The 19,764-nt window shown below is 49.6% G+C and overlaps 1 protein-coding gene across 2 annotated transcripts in view; it reads left to right on the forward strand.

Moving 5' to 3' along the window:
• The window catches only part of PIAS3 (protein inhibitor of activated STAT 3), a 42,219-nt gene that overhangs the window by 1,520 nt on the left and 20,935 nt on the right, over positions 1-19,764 (forward strand). Inside the window, exons 1-3 of one of the 2 annotated variants that reach the window (XM_083374205.1) lie at positions 5,344-5,403; positions 11,974-12,439; positions 18,434-18,518. In XM_083374205.1, the coding sequence (XP_083230331.1) occupies positions 5,380-5,403; positions 11,974-12,439; positions 18,434-18,518 (575 nt within the window). In that variant the 5' untranslated portion in view covers positions 5,344-5,379. Of the gene's footprint in view, positions 1-5,343; positions 5,404-11,973; positions 12,440-18,433; positions 18,519-19,764 lie in introns of those variants that run through there. The other variant, XM_083374206.1, reaches the window with a different exon arrangement.

Raw genomic sequence — 19,764 nt, forward strand, 5'->3', positions numbered from 1 at the left:
GTGGGACTAGAAGACCTCCAAGGTCCCTTCCAAATAATTCTGTTATTTAAAACAAGGACTTCCTTACAAGCAGTCAGGTGAAAGTTTGAGAAGCACTGCTTTAACTGCTGCACCAGTGTATTTCATAGCCACTGGAAGCTATGTGGACTTCAATTCCCAGAATTCCCCAGCATGCGGACTAGAGAATTCTGGGAGTTGAAGTCCACACATCTTAAGAGTGCCTGAGGTTGAGGAAGCCCTAAGCATTAAAAATGGTTTCAGCCAAGTTGTGGCACAGTTGTGGCTGCAAAAGCATTAAATCAATGCCTCTCACCTTGGCAACTTGCAATGTGGACTTCAGTTCCCAGAATTCCGTAGCCTACATGCTGGCTGGGGAAATTGGGGAGTGGATTCACAGACCTTCAAGTTGCTAAGTTTGAGAAAGGCTGCACTGTCTTAATGCTTGCATGATGTGCATTTACTTGGTAGGTCTGAGAAGCTGTTATTCCAGGTCTGACCGGCCTGGAGAAGGAGGCATTAAGGGCTTGTGGGAGCGTCAATATGCTTGCTTGCAGTGCCGCTGCTGTTGTGAAATGCAACACCAATTCCTCTGCCATAGAAGAGCACACCTACCTGTCTTATATATGGAGCTATTTTGCCCAGGTTTCTTTTCACTTCCTGCAGTTAAACCAAAGTCATCCTTCTTAGGACATAAAATATAGAATATCAGAATTGGAAGGGGCCTTGGAGGTCTTCTAGTCCAGCCCCCTTCCTCAAGCAGGAGACCCTATGTCCATTTCAGACAGGTGGCTGTCTGGTCTCTTCTTAAAAACCTCCAGTGATGGAGCAGCCCACAGCTTCTGGTGGCAAGCTGTTCCACTGGTTTTAATTGTTCTCACTGTCAGGAAATTCCTTCTTAGTTCCAGGTTGGATTGCTTTTTTTTGACAAGCTTCCTCGCATGGATTCTTGTCCTGCCCTCAGGTCCTTTGGAAAATAGGTTGTTCCTCTCTTCTTTGTGATGTTCCTATTGAAATAGCTACTGGGTTTGTGTGTTGTCATCTAAAGAAAAACACTTTGACCCAATTTGGGGTAATTTCCCCAGGTTTCAGAAGAATTGGGTTAATAGCACCAGGCTAGGTTGCTTCTTTCCTTGATTAGTTTCTATCTGTAGTTTCTTGTCTTGCCTTCGGGTGCTTTGGAAAATAAATGGACCCCCCCTCCTCTTTGGGGCAGCCCCTCAAATACTGGACAACTGCTATCCTGTCCCCCCTGGTCCTTCTTTTCATTAAACTGGAGATACCCAATTCCTGCAACCGTTCTTCATATGTTTTAGCCTCCAGAACCCTAATAATCTTTGTTGTTCTACTCTGCACTTTTTTTTAATTTTATTTTTATTTTAATTCCATTTATATCCCGCCCTTCTCCGAAGACTCAGGGCGGCTTACAAGCTTAGCAGTAGCCTTCATTCTATGTATATGCCTGCTTATTAGGGCTTTCACAAACACCCCAAGCGGCATTATTACAAAGTCAGCTTATTGCCCCCAACAATCTGGGTCCTCATTTTACCGACCTGGGAAGGATGGAAGGCTGAGTCCACCTTGAGCCTGGTGGGACTCGAACCTGCACTAATTGCAGGCAGCTGGTGTTACTTAAGGAGGCATTAGCCCACTGCTCCACCAAGGCTCCACCAAGACTCCCAGAGTCTCAACATCTTTTATTTTTTTAATAGTGCGGTGACCAAAACTGGATGCCGTATTTCAAGTGTGGTCTTACTAAGGCTTTATAAAGCAGTACTAATACTTTGCGTGATTTTGATTCTATTATTCCATTTGCCTCTATTAATGCAGCCTAGGACTGCCTTGGCTTTTTTTGGCAGCTGCAACACAGGGCTGGCTCATGTCGAAGTGGCTGTCCACTACTAGGATTCCAAGATCCCTCTCACAGTTGCTACTATTAAGCCAGTTTTCATCTAACCTGTATCTGTACATTTAGTTTTTCTTTCCCAAGTGTAAGGCCTTACTTTTCTCTACATTGAACTTTGTCGGATAGGGCCCCGTGTTCAAGTCAGTGTTGTCATTCTGGCTTCACACCCTGCACTGTACCCCAGGGGCAAACCAATTGGATTAAATGGTTTGCAAATATCTGAACCGTCAGTAGGTGGCACCAAAGAGATAGTAACCCCCCCAAAAAAATTACAGAAAACTGATTGCTGCCACTAGAGATTTTATTTTATCCAGATCTGTTTTATACAATCCATGAATCCTGGCGTAGCATTGCTCCATCTGCCGTCCCTTCATGCCACCAAGGGCTGACTTGCAGATGAATGACATTCTGTGGTTTGCTTGGTTGCATATATCACACACCCAAAAAATCACAGAATTAAGCAGGGTTTGCAACTGGCTCTGCTGGGGATGGCAGATTTACGCACAAATGTGGGCACTGCCGTTGCAAAAGCCGTGTGCCGCCCAGGAAAACGGATGTGGCCGTGCTGATGAGGAAAGTAAGCTCATTGGCAAGACGGCACCTCCCACGAAGTAAACAGGGCCAAGATTGCACGACTCATTTAGCGGCCATTTCTCCCAGGACAGGTCATCCTCGACTGACGAACACGACGGAGCCCAAAATTTTATCTTATTCGGTGAGAAATTTCTTAAGTGAGTTTCGCCCCATTTGGCGACTTTCCTTGCCACGTTCGTTAAGTGAATCACTGCAAGGTGTTAAATTAGTAAACCGGTGGTTCAGCGAATCTGGCACCCCCATTGACTTTGCCTGTCGGAAGGTCGCAAAAGGGGAATCGCGTGGTCCCGGGACGCTGCCACCGTCAGAAACGTGAGTCGGTTGCCGAGCATCTGAATTCTGAATCACGTGACCGTGGAGGATGCTGCGAGCGTGGAAAATGGTCGTTAAGTCACTTTTTTCAGTGCTGTTGTAACTTCGAATGGTCACTAAACAAAGCGCTGTAAGTCGAGGACTACCTGTATATGGAACCGCAGGCCACCCGATCCTATTTGAAATGGTTTGTTTCTGGTATCTCTTGTGGAAATGCGATTTGAATTATTGTAGGCTTCCATTGAGGGACGAAAAATCCTTGGGGCCAACTTTGCCCTCTGAACAACGGGGCTAGTTTGGCAGGGATGCTGTTGGCATTGGACGTCAGCCCATTTCCCCTCCTTGACCACCGAGGCAGCGGCATCGACCAGCTGAAACCAGGGCTGGCAAGAATTCCAGCTTTGCAGGGAGTTATTCCTGTTTATCTTCTGAATTTCTGGGCTGACCAAGGAATTTGCTCCACAGGAAGTGTAAACTGTGGTTTTGGATCTGTTAATCTTACCATCTCATGACTTGTTTTTCAGGCTCAGCGTAAACAGTTGTAATTTTTTTTTATTTCTATGATGTAACGTGTGCGCATTAGAAGAGCTGAATAGAGAAATTGGTACCCAAACTGACCAATGATGATTACGGTTGCAGATTATTTTATTCATTATAAGAAGGTTGAGGATGTTCCGTGAATCCGCTCCTCAAATGTTGGCTTGTTTAACCACAATATATTCACTAAGTTAAGTTGGGGCTAACACAGCTTATCTACATAGTTCCTTGAGGGTCGATTTTGCATACACGTAGTCCTCAACGTACGACCACAACTGAGCCAAAATTTCTGTCGTTAAGGGAGACCTTTGCTAAGTGAGTTTTGCCCTACTTAATGCCTTATCTTGCCACTGCAGTTAAGTTAGTAACACAGTTGTCAAATGAATCTGGATTTCCTATTGGCGTTGCTTGTCAGATCACGAAAGGCAATCACAGGATCCCAGGACGCGGCAACCGTCATAAGTATGAGTCAGTTGCCGAGTGTCTGAATTTTGATCACGTGACCCTGGGGATGCTACAACGGTCATTAAGTGTGAAAAAATGGTCACCTTTTGAACTTTGAACGGTCACTCGAGGACAACCTGTACTTGGAAATTTCCCAGCTAACCCTTTTGCCAGATTCTCACACTAAAACATGATGTGCCTTATTTTGTTTGGCAGAGTCCCAGCTCCTTGTCTAGGCATGTTAGCATGTTTATTGGCGTGTTTATTGACTGAGCATCGCACATTAAGTGAACCCAAGTCGGTTTAGCGCATTGTGTGAACCCAGCAACCTGTTTTCTGCTGCTGCAATCCAGCAATGCAATACTAAATTGCATTAATAGAGGGATTCAATCAACATTGTGTGAGCTACTAATACCACTCTACAAAGCCTTGGTAAGACCACACTAGAATACTGCAACCAGTTTTGGTCACCACACTATAAAAAGATATTGAGACTTTAGAAAAAAAATCAGAGAAGAGCAACAAAGATGATTAGGGGACTGGAGGCTAAAACATACGAAGAACGGTTACAGGAAAGAAGGACTTGGGGGGACATGATAGCAGTCTTCCAATATTTGAGGTGCTGCCACAAAGAGGAGGAGGTCAACTTATTCTCCAAAGCACCCGAAGGCAAGACAACTACTGATAGAAACTAATTAAGGTGAGATTCAACCTGGAAATAAGGAGAAATTTCCTGACAGTGAGCACAACCAACCAGTGGAACAGAAGTTGCCTTCAGAAGTTGTGGGAGCTTCATCACTGGACGCTTTCAAGAAGAGACTGGACTGCCATCTGTCAGAAATGGTGTAGGCAGGGTCTCTGCCTTGGGCTGGGGGTTGGACTAGATGACCTTAAAGGTCCCTTTCCAATACCGTTAGAGAGCGATCCAATCTAGAACTAAGTATTCTATTCTATTCTATTCCATTCCATTCCATTCCATTCTCTATTCCATTCCTTTTATTCTATTCTATTCTATTCTATTCTATTCTATTCTATTCTATTCTATTCTATTCTATTCTATTCAGTCTATTCTATTCTATTCTATTCTACTCTACTCTATTTCTATTCTATTCTAATTCTATTCCCATTCTATTCTCTGTTCTATTCTATTCTATTCTATTCTGTTCTGTTCTGTTCTGTTCTGTTCTGTTCTGTTCTATTTCTATTCTATTCTATTCTATTCTATTCTATTCTATTCTATTCTATTCTATTCTATTCTATTCTATTCTATTCTATTCTATCCTATCCTATCCTATCCTATCCTATTCTAATTCTATTCTATTCGGATTTTCTGTCTTTTAGAGTTTCTATTATTTCTATTCTCCCTCCATCCGCCTGGGCGCGCGGTTAGCACTTTGGCCCCGCTCCCTAAGCGCCGGCCTGCGGTTCCCTACGGGCGCTTCCCAGGCCCCGCCCTCGCCTCCCCCGCCCCGCGCGGGGGCGTGGCCGGCCCGCCGCGGCTATTGTCTGGCGGGCGTCGGGCGTCGCGCGCCTCCTCGGCGGGCCAGACTTTCTCCCCGGCCCCTGGCGAGGGGCGACGATGCCTCAAGATGGCGGAGGCGGCTGAGCTGAAGGTAGGCGGAGGTGGCGGGGGGGGGGGGGGAACGAGAGAGGGGCGGGACTACAAGGCCTATCATCCTCGGGGAGCGGGGGTTGGGTGGTCCCATCCTTCCCCAGGAGGGGCAGCCCGGAGGGGGGGGCTGGTGAGGGATGGCAGGGGAGTCTTTGGGGAGGGGGCTGCGAAGGTCCCGGGAGGGGCAGGGTTTTTTTGGGGAGGGGGCGTTGTTGGGGGAGGGGGATCCGATGGGGCGAGGGGGGCGCGAGAGGGGGCGTTATGGGGATGGGGGGAGTGACTTTTGCCAGGGAGGGTGAGTTGTTGCGGGTGTGTGTGTGTGTCTGTGTGTGTCTGTGAGGGGGAGAGATCTGGGCTGGGGGTGCGAGAGGGGCCGACAGAGACCTCCCCACCCCTTTCAGGGGTCCGACCCCAGGAGTTGAGGGGCTGAAGCGGGGGGCCGGGGGGCCCGTGCAGGGAGAGCCTGGGTGGGATAAGCGAATAGCAGAGCTGGAAGGGACCTTGGAGGTCATCTAGTCCAACCCCCCTGGCCAGGCAGGAAACCCTACTACACCATTTCAGACAATAGAGTAGAATAGAATAGAATAGAATAGAATAATAGAATAGAATAGAATAGAATAGAATAGAAAATAGAATAGAATAGAATAGAGCAGAGCAGAGCTGGAAGGGACCTTGGAGGTCATCTAGTCCAACCCCCTGGCCAGGCAGGAAACCCTACTACACCATTTCAGACGAATAGAGTAGAATAGAATAGAGCTGGAAGGGACCTTGGAGGTCATCTAGTCCAACCCCCTGGTCAGGCAGGAAACCCTACACCATTTCAGACAATAGAATAGAATAGAATAGAATAGAGCTGGAAGGGACCTTGGAGGTCATCTAGTCCAACCCCCTGGCCAGGCAGGAAACCCTACTACACCATTTCAGACGAATAGAGTAGAATAGAATAGAGCTGGAAGGGACCTTGGAGGTCATCTAGTCCAACCCCCTGGTCAGGCAGGAAACCCTACACCATTTCAGACAATAGAATAGAATAGAATAGAGCTGGAAGGGACCTTGGAGGTCATCTAGTCCAACCCCCTGGCCAGGCAGGAAACCCTACACCATTTCAGACGAATAGAGTAGAATAGAATAGAATAGAATAGAGGTGGAAGGGACCATGGAGGTCATCTAGTCCAACCCCCTGGCCAGGCAGGAAACCCTACACCATTTTAGACAATAGAGTAGAGTAGAATAGAATAGAATAGAATAGAATAGAATAGAATAGAATAGAATAGAATAGAGCTGGAAGGGACCTTGGAGGTCATCTAGTCCAACCCCCTGGTTAGGCAGGAAACCCTACACCATTTTAGACAATAGAATAGAATAGAATAGAATAGAATAGAATAGAATAGAATAGAATAGAATAGAGCTGGAAGGGACCTTGGAGGTCATCTAGTCCAACCCCCTGCTCAAGCAAGAGACCCCATACCATTTCAGACAGGCGGCCTGCCCAGTCTCCTCTTACAAGCCTCCTCCAGTGACGGAACACCCACAACTTCTGGATGTTCGTTTCACTGGTTGAGTGTCCTCACTGTTAGGAAGTTTCTCCATCCTGCGACGATATCTACAAAACCATCAAACATCCACCTCTGCCTATCCCAGGTCCTTGGCAAGGACTCGGCAGGTAGACAAAAATGCCAAATCCAATCTGAACATCTTGCTGACTGTGCGACGATCAATAATAATAATAATAAATGATAATAAAGTTGGAAGGGAAGTAAACATATTTTTTTTAAAAATAGAATACAGAATACAGAACAACAGAGTTGGAAGGGACCTTGGAGGTCATGTAGTCCAACCCCCTCCTCAGGCAGGAAACCCTAGACCATTCCAGACAAATGGCTGTCCGGTCTCTTCTTAAAAACTTCCAGTGTTGGAGCATTCACAGCTTCTGGAGGCAGGTTGTTCCACTGGTTAATTGTTCTCACTGTCAGGAAGTTTCTCCTTAGTTCTGGGATGCAGGATTAGTTCTGGATGCAGGATTCCAGGTGTGGCCTTAGCAAGGCATCATAAAGTGGTATTAGCACTTCACGTGATCTTGATTCTGTCCCTCTGTTAATGCGCTCTAGGATCGCATTGGCTTTTTTGGCTGCTGCCGCACGTGGCTGGCAACCAAGCCACAAACCTAATCAGTATGTTGGTTTTTCTTGCCTAAGTGTGAGACTTTCCTTATGTTGGATTTCATTTTGTTAAATAGGGCCCAGTCTTCAGATCTGAAAAGGTATGGATGGGGTCTCTTGCTTGAGCAAGACAGTTGTTCAATGAGTTGTACCCCAGTTTACAACTTTTTTTTGCCATGATCGCTAAGCAAACCACTTCACTGCTTAAGTGAATGTCATTAAGTGAGTCTGGCTTCCCCCACTGAACGTTGCTTGTCTGACGCTCCCTGCGGTTAAGTTAGCAACACGGTTGTTAGGTGGATCTGGCTCCCCCACCGATTTTGCTGCTCAGAAGGTCGCAAGAGGGGATCATGTGACACACACACACACACACCCGGGGACGCGGCGACCATCATAAATATGAACCAGTTGACAAGCATGTGCATTTCGATCCGCGGACGGGAGGTGCTGCAAAAGTGGTAACTGAAAAATGACCCTAAGTCACTGCTTTCCGCCCCGTTGGAACTGAACGGTCGCTAAATGAAGTGTTGTAAGTCGAGGACTACCTGTACTGCGTCCAGCTCTGGTTGCCACGATACAAAAAAAAAAAAAAAGAGATGCTGAGGTCGTCCTGGAAAGAGGGCAGAGAAGAGCAACGAAGATAAATAGGGGCTGGAGGCTAAATTGTAGGATCAACGTTAAGGCAGACATGTCAAACCCGTGATGTTGCACGACGTATCGGAGCTTTCCCCCCATTGCCGGCAATGGGGTGGGCGCGCTTTTTTGCGACGCGTCCGGCCCTCGGGCCTGCCGTTTGACACCCCTAACGTATGGGAACTAATTTTGTCTAACCCGTTGGAAGGGAAGGATTGGAGGGGGGGGGACATGATTGGAGTCTTCCAATAGTTGAGGGACTGTAAAAACGAAGAGGCGATTGACTCTAGAACGGAGGTTCCCCAATCTTTTGGGCACCGCCAGGGACCGGTTCTGTGGAGAGAGGTTTTTCCGCGGCCCGGAGGGGTTGTGGTTTTGTGTGCTGTCTGCATCCCACGGATGGGGCTTTGCTTGTGCGGACCGGTTGCTGGCACGCCATGGCCCGGCACCGGTCCACAGACCTGGGGTTGGAGACCCCTGCTCTTGGGCACCAGGAGAGCAGGACCAGAAGCAATGGGTGGAAAGTGAGCAAAGAGAGATCCAATATAAAAATAAGGAGACATTTCCCTGACAGAGCAGTTAATCCCGAAGTTGTGGCTGCTCCTTTTAAGAAGAGAGTGGACAGCCATTTGTCTGACATGGTCCGACATTGGTAAAGGGTCTCCTGCTTGAGCAGGGGGTTGGACTAGATGACCTCTGAGGTCCCTTCCCATTACTGTTACAGAGCGGTCCAATCTAGAACTAAGTTAGAAATTCCCTGACATTGATAGCGATCCGTGAGTGGAATCGCTATTTGTCAGCTGGAGGTTTCCAAGAAAGGAATTGGAGAGCCATTTGTCCCAGCTGGAATAAGGTCTGCTGCCTTTGAACAGGGGTTGGACTAGAAGACCTCCAAGGTCCCTTCCAGCCTTTTGGTTGTATGCAATACCTGTTGGTTTTGGTGATCTTCCACTAGCTCCCAAGGTTTGGATCCTTTTTTTAAAAATTTTTTTATAAAAGGACATTATTCTTCCCATGATTTAATTTTGGAGCCCAGTGAGCATCGCTTGAAAGAGGCGACAGGCGCCGCGTGGCTCATCCCTTCTCTAAAGCCACGGCCACGTATTGGGTGCTTCAGTCGTTTTGCTTGATTTTGGCACAAGACACGGAGGGAGGGACAGCACAAGTTTGCCTCTGAATCGACTTTGAGCACAGGCGGTCCTCCAGGTACGACCGCAATTGAGCCCGACATTTCTGGCGCTAAGGGGAACACTTGCTAAGTGAGTTTTGCCCCGTTTTGCGACTTTCCACGGTTTGTTAAGCGAATCCCTGCAGTTGTTAAATGACTCACAGGGTGGTTAAGTGAATCCGGCTCTCCTCCCCACTCCCCCCCGTTGACTTTGCGCGTCAGAATGTCGCAAAAGGGGGTCAAGTGACAACGCCCCCCTCCCCCACCGGGGATACTGCGACCGTCGTATAAATGCGAACCCAGTTGTCAAGCATCCAAGTGTAAAAGCACACGACCGTGCGGGGATGCTGCAATGGTCGTAAGTGTGAAAAAGCACGGTAAGTCCCTTTTTTTCCCAGCGCCATTGCCATTTCGAACGGCCGCTCAACGAACCGACGTAAGTTGAGGACCCCCTGCGTACCTCAAAGGAGACCTCTAAGCTTTGGGCTTTGTTTTGGCGGGAGCAAATTCAGCCTGGCAGGGCTCATCCGGCCGTCTGAGCAGACTTGGCAGTGCGGTGAAAAGCCAAAAAAAAAAAAAAAAAAACAACGCCGAGCTTCCGACAGACATGCCAGGAGTTCGGCGGCTGTGCGCAGGCTCCCCTATGTGGCGTTTGGTTGCCCACCCCCCTCTTAAAGGATGGAATTTTCCAGGCTGGGTCCCCTGCCAGCCCCCCTCCCCCTTTTTTCTGCAAATCAGCCCTTGGTGAAGAGCTGGTGCTCCAGAGGGAGCGTCCCTTCGGCACACATGGCGGGGCTGCGGGAATCCTGTTTTCCCAAGACTTGGGTGGGTGGGCCACCCATAAGCCGAGACCCTGGGCCGGCTTCTCAATTTTTTCCTACTCTTTTCTCCCTTTGAAATTGGAAGGCTTCTTCCCAGCAGGCAGGATTCATCCCTGCTGGCCCCCTTCCTGTGTGTGTGTGTGTGTGTGTGTGTGTGTGTGTTGTTTGTTCTGCACTTCATTGGTGGGAGGTTTGCTCTAGCTGCCTGTTGGGAGGACCATGATGGAAAGGTGTGTGTGTGTGTGTGTGTGTGAGAGAGAGAGAGAGATTGGGCTTTAGAAACGGGGAAATTAGTTATCACAGACTGACATTTGTTCGCCTCCCCTGGGGGGGGGAGCTTAGAGAACGGCCCTGGAGAATGTGGTACAGGTAGTCCTCAGCTTACGACCACAGTCGAGCCCCCAATTTCTGTTGCTCAGTGGCTAAGACTTTTGCCCTCTTTTTAGGATCTTCCTTGCCCCACTTGTCTTTTGATGGTGCTGTTCTAACTTTGAGCGGTCGCTAAACGAACTCTTGTAAGTCAAAGCCCTCCAGTGAATTTTGCCCTCTTTTAGGACCTTCCTTGTTGTCCTAAGTTGTCGTAAGTCGCCTTTGATGGCGCCGTTGCAGCTTTTTATGGTCACTGAATGAGCTGTTGTAAGTCGAGGCCCTCAGGTTAAGAGTAATGATGGGGTCAGCTGTACCCTGATGGCTTAGTCAGCAAAGTCGGGATGAAAACGTTGCCTTGCAATTTCACGTCAGAACAGTAGGAGAGGATAGTTGTCGCTCAGGGCTGAACTGGGTGTGTTGTTGTTGTTGCTCTCTGAGCTGGATGGTTTGTTGGCAGACGTTTCATGACCCAACTAGCTAACATCATCAGTGCTGGAAAGGAGCGGGATTTACTCTCTGTTTATATACAGCGGCTTGCCCTGTCGTCGTTGTTACGTGTTAAACAGCACCTTCCAGCACTGAAGACGTTACCTAGTTGGGTCAAGAGATGTCTGCAAGAGAACAACCAAGTTCAGAGAGCACCAAGGTCCCCCCACGATTACATATCAATACAGGTAATCCTCAACTTACGACCACAATTAAGTGAATCTGGCTTCCCCCTTGACTTCGCTTGTCAGAAGGTCGCAAAAGGGGACCACATCATCCCGGGACACTGCAGCCGCCGTAAGTACGAACCAGTTGCCAAGCGTCCAAATTTTGATCTTGGCGACCACGGTGATGCTGCCACCGTGGTGAGTGTGAGAAACGGCCCTGAGTCCCTTTTTTTCAGTGCCGTTTTAACTATGAACGGTCACTTTGTAAGTTGAGGGTGCATCTTGATGGGTCAGAACAGGCTGGAGCTCCCTGTAATTCCATTTTATTTTTATGTCTTGGGATGCGGTGGCTCAGTGGGTTAAGACGCTGAGCTTGTCGATCAGATGGTCGGCAGTTTGGCGGGACGAATCCCAAGTGCCGCGTAGCAGAGTGAGCGCCTGTTACTCGTCCGAGCTTCTGCCAACCTAGCAGTTCGAAAGCACGTAAAAATGCAAGTAGAAAAATAGGGACCGCTACGGTGGGAAGGTCACAGCATTCCGTGCGCCTTTGGCATCTAGTCATGCCGGCCACATGACCACGGAGACGTCCTCGGACAAGCGCTGGCTCTTTGGCTTGGAAACGGAGATGAGCACCGGCCCCTAGAGTCGGAAACGACTAGCACACATGTGCGGGGGAACCTTTACCTTTACATACATACATACATACATATAAAATAATTTTATTGGGTACTCCACAGTTTAACGTTTCCATCCGCGCTTGCCTTCCAGCACATGGTTATGAGCTTTCGAGTCTCGGAGCTGCAGGTGCTTCTGGGTTTCGCCGGGCGCAACAAGAGCGGGCGCAAGCATGAGCTGCTGACCAAGGCGCTGCAGTTGCTGAAGTCGGGCTGCAGCACCGCTGTCCAGATGAAAATCAAGGAGTTGTACCGGAGGCGTTTCCCCCGCAAGATCCTCACCCCTTCGCAGTTATCCATGCTCCACCTCCAGGCCGGGCAGCTGCCCTCGGCCACGGCTTTGACCCAGGGCGCCATGTGCCACCTGCCTTACGACAACGGTGCGGTGGCCTCCGGAATGCCCGCCGGCATGCTGCCTCCCGTGCCGATGCTGGGCTCCAAACACGAGGCCGACGTGCCTCACCTGTCGCCCCCCGTCCACCCTGTCCATCCGGACGTGAAGATGCGGCGCTTGCCGTTCTACGACGTGTACGACGAACTCATCAAGCCCACCACCTTGGGTGAGTGCCCGGCCCGGCCAGGCTTGACGTCTCCTGGTGGGCTTCTGAGGGCCACAAGGGGTGGGTGTGGGGACATCGCAGTAGAATTTGAGGAACGGTCTTTTTTAATAATAATAATAATAATCCCACCTTTATTATTTTATCAATACCTCAAGGCAGCAAACTCCTAGTACAGGTGGTCCTCGGCTTACAACAGTTCATTTAGCGACTGCTCAAAGTTACAACGGCACTGAAAAAAAGGGGCTTAGGGCCCTTTCTCACACTTAACGACCGTTGCAGCATCCCCAGGGTCACATGATCAAAATTCAGATGCTTGCCGATTGCTTCGTATTGATGACCGTTTTCAGCGTCCCGGAGTCCTACTGTCCCCTTTTGCAACCTTCTGGCAAGCAGTGTCAGATTCCTTTTAACAGCCGAGATCCTAACTTAGTGACCGCGGTGCTTCGCTTAACAGCCGTGGCAAGGAAGGTTGTAAAAATGGGGGCCCGCTCGCTTAACAAACGTTTGGCTTTGCAACGAAAATTTGGGGCTGAGTTGTAGCTGTCCGTTGAGGACTTGTCGCAACGATCCCGCGAGATGGTTGGGCTGAGAAAGAGGGCGTGGCCCAGTGTCAACCGGCTGGCTTTTGTGGCTACGGCGGGACTAGAACTCGCAGCCTCCTGCTTGATTGGCCCAAAGTCGCCTGGCCGGCTTTCACGCCCGAGGGAGGACTGGAACTCGCCGTCTCCTGGTTTCTAAGCCAGCCCTTGAATCACGACGGTCTCTCTCTCTCTCTTGTTATTCAGTGTGCCCGTTTTTAAAGTTTTATTTTGCAGTCTTCCTTTGCTTCTCATCTCGGGATTGGGGGGGGGGTCCTTCATTTTGGGCAGGCCTGGCCAGAGGGCAGCTCAGAGGAAGGGCTAGAATAAGGTAAAGGTAAAGGTTTCCCCGCACATGCGTGCTAGTCGCTTCCGACTCTAGGGGCCGGTGCTCATCTCCGTTTCAAAGCCGAAGAGCCAGCGTTTGTCTGAGGATGTCTCCGTGGTCATGTGGCCGGCATGACTAGACTCCAAAGGCGCACGGAACACCGTTATCTTCCCACCGTAGCGGTCCCTGTTTTTCTACTTGCATATTTACGTGCTTTCGAACTGCTAGGTTGGCAGAAGCTGGGACGAGTAACAGGCGCTCACTCTGCTATGCGGCACTCGGGATTCGACCCGCCAAACTGCCGACCTCCTGATCGACAAGCTCAGCGTCCTAACCCACTGAGCCACCACGTCCCTTTGCTAGAATAGGAGGGGTCAAATTTTCGTTGTGAAGCCAAACATTTGTTAAGCGAGCAGGGCCCCATTTTTACGACCTTCCTTGCCACGGCTGTTAAGTGAAGCACCGGGGTGCCTTGCAGATGCAGGCAAACAAAGGGGTCGTCCAGGCCAGGGGAAAAAAAAAAAATCCCAACAGAAGACGGCCATCTCCCATTGCAAAACGTGATCGTTCCCATGACTGGGAATTTAGTTAGTGGCAGGTCCGGCCTGCTTTTCTTCGCTTTTACAGGCTACGACACATTTTGATGGGGTGCCCCAAAGAAGAGGGGTGTGGGGGGGTCACCCTTGGTGGAGCAGTGGGCTAATGCCTCCCTAAGTAACACCAGCTGCCTGCAATTAGTGCAGGTTCGAGTCCCACCAGGCTCAAGGTTGACTCAGCCTTCCATCCTTCCCAGGTAGGTAAAATGAGGACCCAGATTGTTGGGGGCAATTAAGCTGACTTCGTAATAATGCCGCTTGGGGTGTGTGTGAAAGCCCTAATAAGCAGGCATAGACATAGAATGAAGGCTACTGCTAAGCTTGTAAGTCGCCCTGAGTCTTCGGAGAAGGGCGGGATATAAATGGAATTAAAATAAAATAAAATAAGTAAAACCTATTCTCCAAAGCACCTGAAGGCAGGACAAGAAGCAACGGATGGTAACCCGCCACCTTATCCTGGGACACACCTTTTCGCCTTCATTTGCGAAATTCGGAGGCTCTGTTCCTGCCAACCCCACACACCTGTCGGTCGGATTTATTCCCCTCTGCCTTATGGTGTCATCCAAGAATTAGGTTTGTTTTTTTTCTCGCGGCGTCACAGTCACTCTTGACTCTTTGCTTCCTCCAGAAACATCCTAAGAAAGCCTCACCAAGGAAATCCCGGGAAGACTTCAGGATATCAGCGGCCCCTTCCCCGCTGACAAGCAGACCGCCACAGGGTGGCTTGGTGTGTGTTGTCTGGAAGAGAGTTCTCCAACCAGAGGCTTATTATTTTTTTTTCAGCCGCTCTTTCTCTCCCCCTCTCTTTCTTGGAGGACAGGTTAGGCAAGGCAGGTTAATCGGCTGGGCGTGGATAGGTCGTAGGTGGCCGGGCTTCTTTCAAGTGAAATTGAAGGCCTGGTTTTTCTTTCGGCCCAGCTTTCTGTGTTCTCTCCTTCCTTCCTTCCAAAACGGGACCACCGGCACTCGTGAGGAAGATCACGTAAGTCTTGGATTGAAATCAACATTGTTCTGCAGTTCGTTTGCCTGGCTCGTAAGCCGGTTTAGAAGGATCGCATGCTGAAAGACAATTTTTTTTATTTATTTTTTTATTTTAATCCCATTTATATCCCGCCCTTCTCCGAAGACTCAGGGCGGCTTTACAAACTTAGCAGTAGCCTTCATTCTATGTCTATGCCTGCTTATTAGGGCTTTCACACACCCCAAGCGGCATTATTACAAAGTCAGCTTAATTGCACCCAACAATCTGGGTCCTCATTTTACCGACCTCGGAAGGATGGAAGGCTGAGTCAACCTTGAGCCTGGTGGGACTCAAACCTGCAATAATTGCAGGCAGCTGGTGTTACTTAAGGAGGCATTAGCCCACTGATCCACCAAGGCTCTTTTAGAAGGATCACATGCTGAAAGACAAGACAATAAGTGGAGGGTGGAGGTTGGTCCTCCCAGCTTGCGGCTTGTTTTCCGAACGTTTTGCAACATCCTCCGTGGAATTTAAAATATGTCAGTGTCGATGCTCTTCTGCTTAGAAGCAGTTCCCATCAACAGACGCAGCGTCCTTCAACCAGCCTACGGACCTCTGAGAATTCAAATCAGCCACACAACTAACCAGCAGCAGCACCAAACCACACAATTCTTCCTCCCCCCCCACTCCAACCAGCATTTCACTTCCCAATGACCCTCACTTGATGGGACCCATAACTGAATATATAAAAAAATGGCTCCTGGAATTGGATACGTCTAGTTTAGTGAAAAGAAGGACTTAAGGCTGGCATGATATAGTGGGGTTCCAGTATTTGAGGGGCTGCCGCAAGGAAGAGGGGGGGTCAAGCTATTCTCCGAAGCACCCGAAGGCAGGGCAAGGAGCAACGGATGGGAACTAACCAAGGAGAGAAGCAACCTGGAACTAAGGAGGAGTTTTCTGGCAGTGAGAACAAGTCAACAATCAACCAGTGGAACAGCTGGCCAGCAGAAGTTGTGGGTGCTCTGACACTGGAGGTTTTTAAGAAGAGACTGGACAGCCGCTTGTCTGAAATGGTGTAGGGCCTCCTGCCTGAGCAGGGGGTTGGACTAGAAGACCTCCAAGGTCCCTTCCAGCTCTGTGGTGTTGTATTCTGCATAGTTCAGGGAGACAGCATAGCCATGCTCAAGGGCTGTGGAAGACGTGCAGGATTGCTTGGAGTCTGTCCGGCAGGCCAAGAAACCAGGGCTTTTAAGTCAAGAGGTCCCCGCCTCCAATCCGTGGCCTGGTCCTGGTCCGTGGCCCTTTGGGGACCAGGCCGCACAAGCAGCGGGTGAGCGCACGAGCACAGAAAGGCTCCATTTGAACAAGCAGCAGGCGCGCACGCCAAACCATCCCCGCTGCCACCCCTGCTGTTGGTCAGCGGAAGGGGAAAGGTCAACCTTTTCACCCATTGTACCACTTTTAGGATATGGCAACATCCGAGTACCACCAGTTGCCTAGCAAGGTGTCAAAAACTTGATGACAAAAAAAAAAGGGAAAAAGTGAAGTACAGGTATTCCTCAACTTACAACAGTTCGCTTAGTGACTGGAGTTACAACGCCACTGAAAAAAGTGCCCCCCAAGCCACAGCCGAGCAAGACACCTGCCTGCCCGCCCGGCAGCGCTCTTCCTCCTGTCCGAGGTTTTCGCTGTTGTGAGCATTTCTGTTGAGGATTGACGGTGGGGTGGGGGTGTTTGGTTTTTATTCCCCCCCCTGCATCTGCTGGGTGGTTGCAGCAGGTTTGGGTCACTTCACATGAACCTGGGACACGGTGACCGTCATAACTATGAATCAGTTGCCCAGCATCTGAATGTAAATCACAAGGCCCTGGAGATGCTGCCACATTCCAGCTGATCGGCGCTTCTTCTGGGCTCAGCTGGAGCACCAGGATCAACGTTGAGGTCCAGATGGATCCTGGCACTGATCCTGGCGCTTCCGCTCAGCCCCGACAGCCCCGCAGCTCCAGCCATCTCTCGCTCAGGCTTGTGCGATGCTGCTACCAGTTCAGCTCATTCCCCTTCTCCACCACTACTTTTCTAGGATGGTCGCGTACCACCTGCCCGGTGCCCATGTACCACAGGTGGTCCCCGTACCACTGGTTGAAAAGCCCTGCTTTAAGTGACGAGGCAAGATGAATGTCCTAGTTGTGAGGGGCGTTCAAGAATGGGTCAGACTTTCTGCGACCAAGGGAGCTCTTTCTCCCCGTGAAGGCTGGAGGACCTTGGGGTTGCAAGTCTCCAACGTTTCTTGGCTGGTGGACCGGAGGGAAAGGGAGGGGGAAGCATTTTACACGCACGCATGTGCACGAACGCAAACGGGGCCGTGAGCACCCGTGAGACACTTACTAGCACCGCTCCATTTTTTGCTGTGCGGCACCCTTTGTTCGCTGCACGGTGCCCTGTTTGCGTAGCGGTGGCGCTAGCACGAGCGGGGGGTGAGTGCGCACATATATGTGTGCGCTCTGGCCAGCCTGTTCCGCCCCTGGTGGCCAGTAGGCCACCGCCCGGGAGTAGGCTGTGGCCCATAGGTTGGGGTCCCCTGCTGTAGAAAATTCCTGCCTTGGGCTGGGGGCTGAGCTGTGATCTTGCAAAGATCCCTTCCTACCCTGATAGTCTATCACAGGGGTCTTCAGTCTTGGCCCTTTTATGACTTGTGGACTTCGACTCCCAGAATTCCTCAGCCAGTCACGTTGGCTGAGGAATTCTGGGAGTTGAAGTCCACAAGTCATAATGGCCAAGTTTGAAGACCCCTGCTTGTGGACTTCAACTCCCAGAATTCCTCAGCCAGGCACGCTGGCTGAGGAATTCTGGGAGTTGAAGTCCACGAGTCATAACAGGGCCAAGTTTGAAGACCCCTGCTTGTGGACTTCAACTCCCAGAATTCCTCAGCCAGGCACGCTGGCTGAGGAATTCTGGGAGTTGAAGTCCACGAGTCATAACAGGGCCAAGTTTGAAGACCCCTGCTTGTGGACTTCAACTCCCAGAATTCCTCAGCCAGGCACGCTGGCTGAGGAATTCTGGGAGTTGAAGTCCACGAGTCATAACAGGGCCAAGTTTGAAGACCCCTGCTTGTGGACTTCAACTCCCAGAATTCCTCAGCCAGGCACGCTGGCTGAGGAATTCTGGGAGTTGAAGTCCACAAGTCATAACGGCCAAGTTTGAAGACCCCTGCTTGTGGACTTCAACTCCCAGAATTCCTCAGCCAGCGTGCCTGGCTGAGGAATTCTGGGAGTTGAAGTCCACAAGTCATAACAGGGCCAAGTTTGAAGACCCCTGCTTGTGGACTTCAACTCCCAGAATTTCTCAGCCACGTACGCTGGCTGAGGAATTCTGGGAGTTGAAGTCATAAAAGGGCCAAGTTTGAAGACCCCTGGTCTATCATCACCACCATTTTCATCACAGCAGCAAAAACGACCCCGGCGTGGTGTAATTCTGGGCATCCCTCCAAAATCCAGGGGTGGCCGTGAATATTCTGTGCTTCTCTCGTTGCAGCTTCGATGAACACCCAGAGGTTTGAGGAAGCTCATTTCACCTTTGCTCTCACGCCTCAGCAGGTGCAACAGATTCTCACTTCGAGGTAAGGGGTGTGTGTGTGTCTTTTTCCCCCCCTCTGCTAAAATAAATCTCTCTTGTTATTTATTTTAAAATGTTTACGTGCCCCTGATTGAGAAAAAATCTCAAGGCAGCCTACAGTAAAATATAGCAGGCGATAACTTGCAGCAGGTCAAGCGTTGCACTAAAACTTAAGCATGTGGAATAAAATATATAAAATAACCAAAAAAAAAGTCATGGCTGACGTTTAAAAATGACCCGTCCCGACGATGCTTTTTCACGAGACAACTGGACTTCCTTGTTTTTCTTTGAAGACATTTGGCTTCTCATCCAAGAAGCTTCTTCAGCTCTGACCGGACGGTGGGGAATGGAGTCCAGTCAGAGCTGAAGAAGCTTCTTGGATGAGAAGCGAAATGTCTTCAAAGAAAAACAAGGAAGTCCAGTTGCCTCCTGAAAAAGCATCTTTGGGACAACCGTGACCTGAATGATGGAGAATCTCCGCAGACATTTAAAAATGATAGCAGGCTTGGTTGTCATAAGTCGAGGGCTACGAGTATATAGGACCTTGGTGGAGCAGTGGGCTAATGCCTCCTGAAGTAACACCAGCTGCCTGCAATCAGTGCAGGTTCGAGTCCCACCAGGCTCAAGGTTGCCTTCCATCCTTCCCAGGTAGGTAAAATGAGGACCCAGATTGTTGGGGGCAATAAGCTGACTTTGTAATAATGCCGCTTGGGGTGTGTGTGAAAGCCCTAATAAGCAGGCATATACATAGAATGAAGGCTATTGCTAAGCTTGTAAGCCGCCCTGAGTCTTCGGAGAAGGGCGGGATATAAATGGGATTAAAATAATAAAATAAAATAAAAAATATATATGTATGAGCATGTGTGTGTGTCTCTTCTGTGAACACACTGGCACATATTAAAAAAAAAATCTGATGCCCGCTCTAAAGAATCTATGTGTGTCTGTGTTCTGTGTCTCTCTGTGTGTATTTTTTTTTCAAAGCGGATAGGGTATTAGAATATTTTCTTTTTTAATGTGTGCCAGTGTGTTCGCAGAAAAAAGGGCAATAAAGGTTATCTTATCTTAAACACAACGAAGGGTGAGGGTTTAGTTTGCCTTGGCAACCTGCAGGCACAACACTGCCAGTGCTAGCCAGAAGGATTGCGTGTTGTTTCCACTTGCTTGGTGCAAAATCCTCTGAGCTGCTGTTCCACAGGGCTAGGCAACCTTGGCTCTTTTTATGACTCGTGGACTTCAACTCCCAGAATTCC

Source organism: Vipera ursinii (genome assembly GCF_947247035.1).
Source record: "Vipera ursinii genome assembly, chromosome: 15".
NCBI lineage: Eukaryota > Metazoa > Chordata > Lepidosauria > Squamata > Viperidae > Vipera > Vipera ursinii.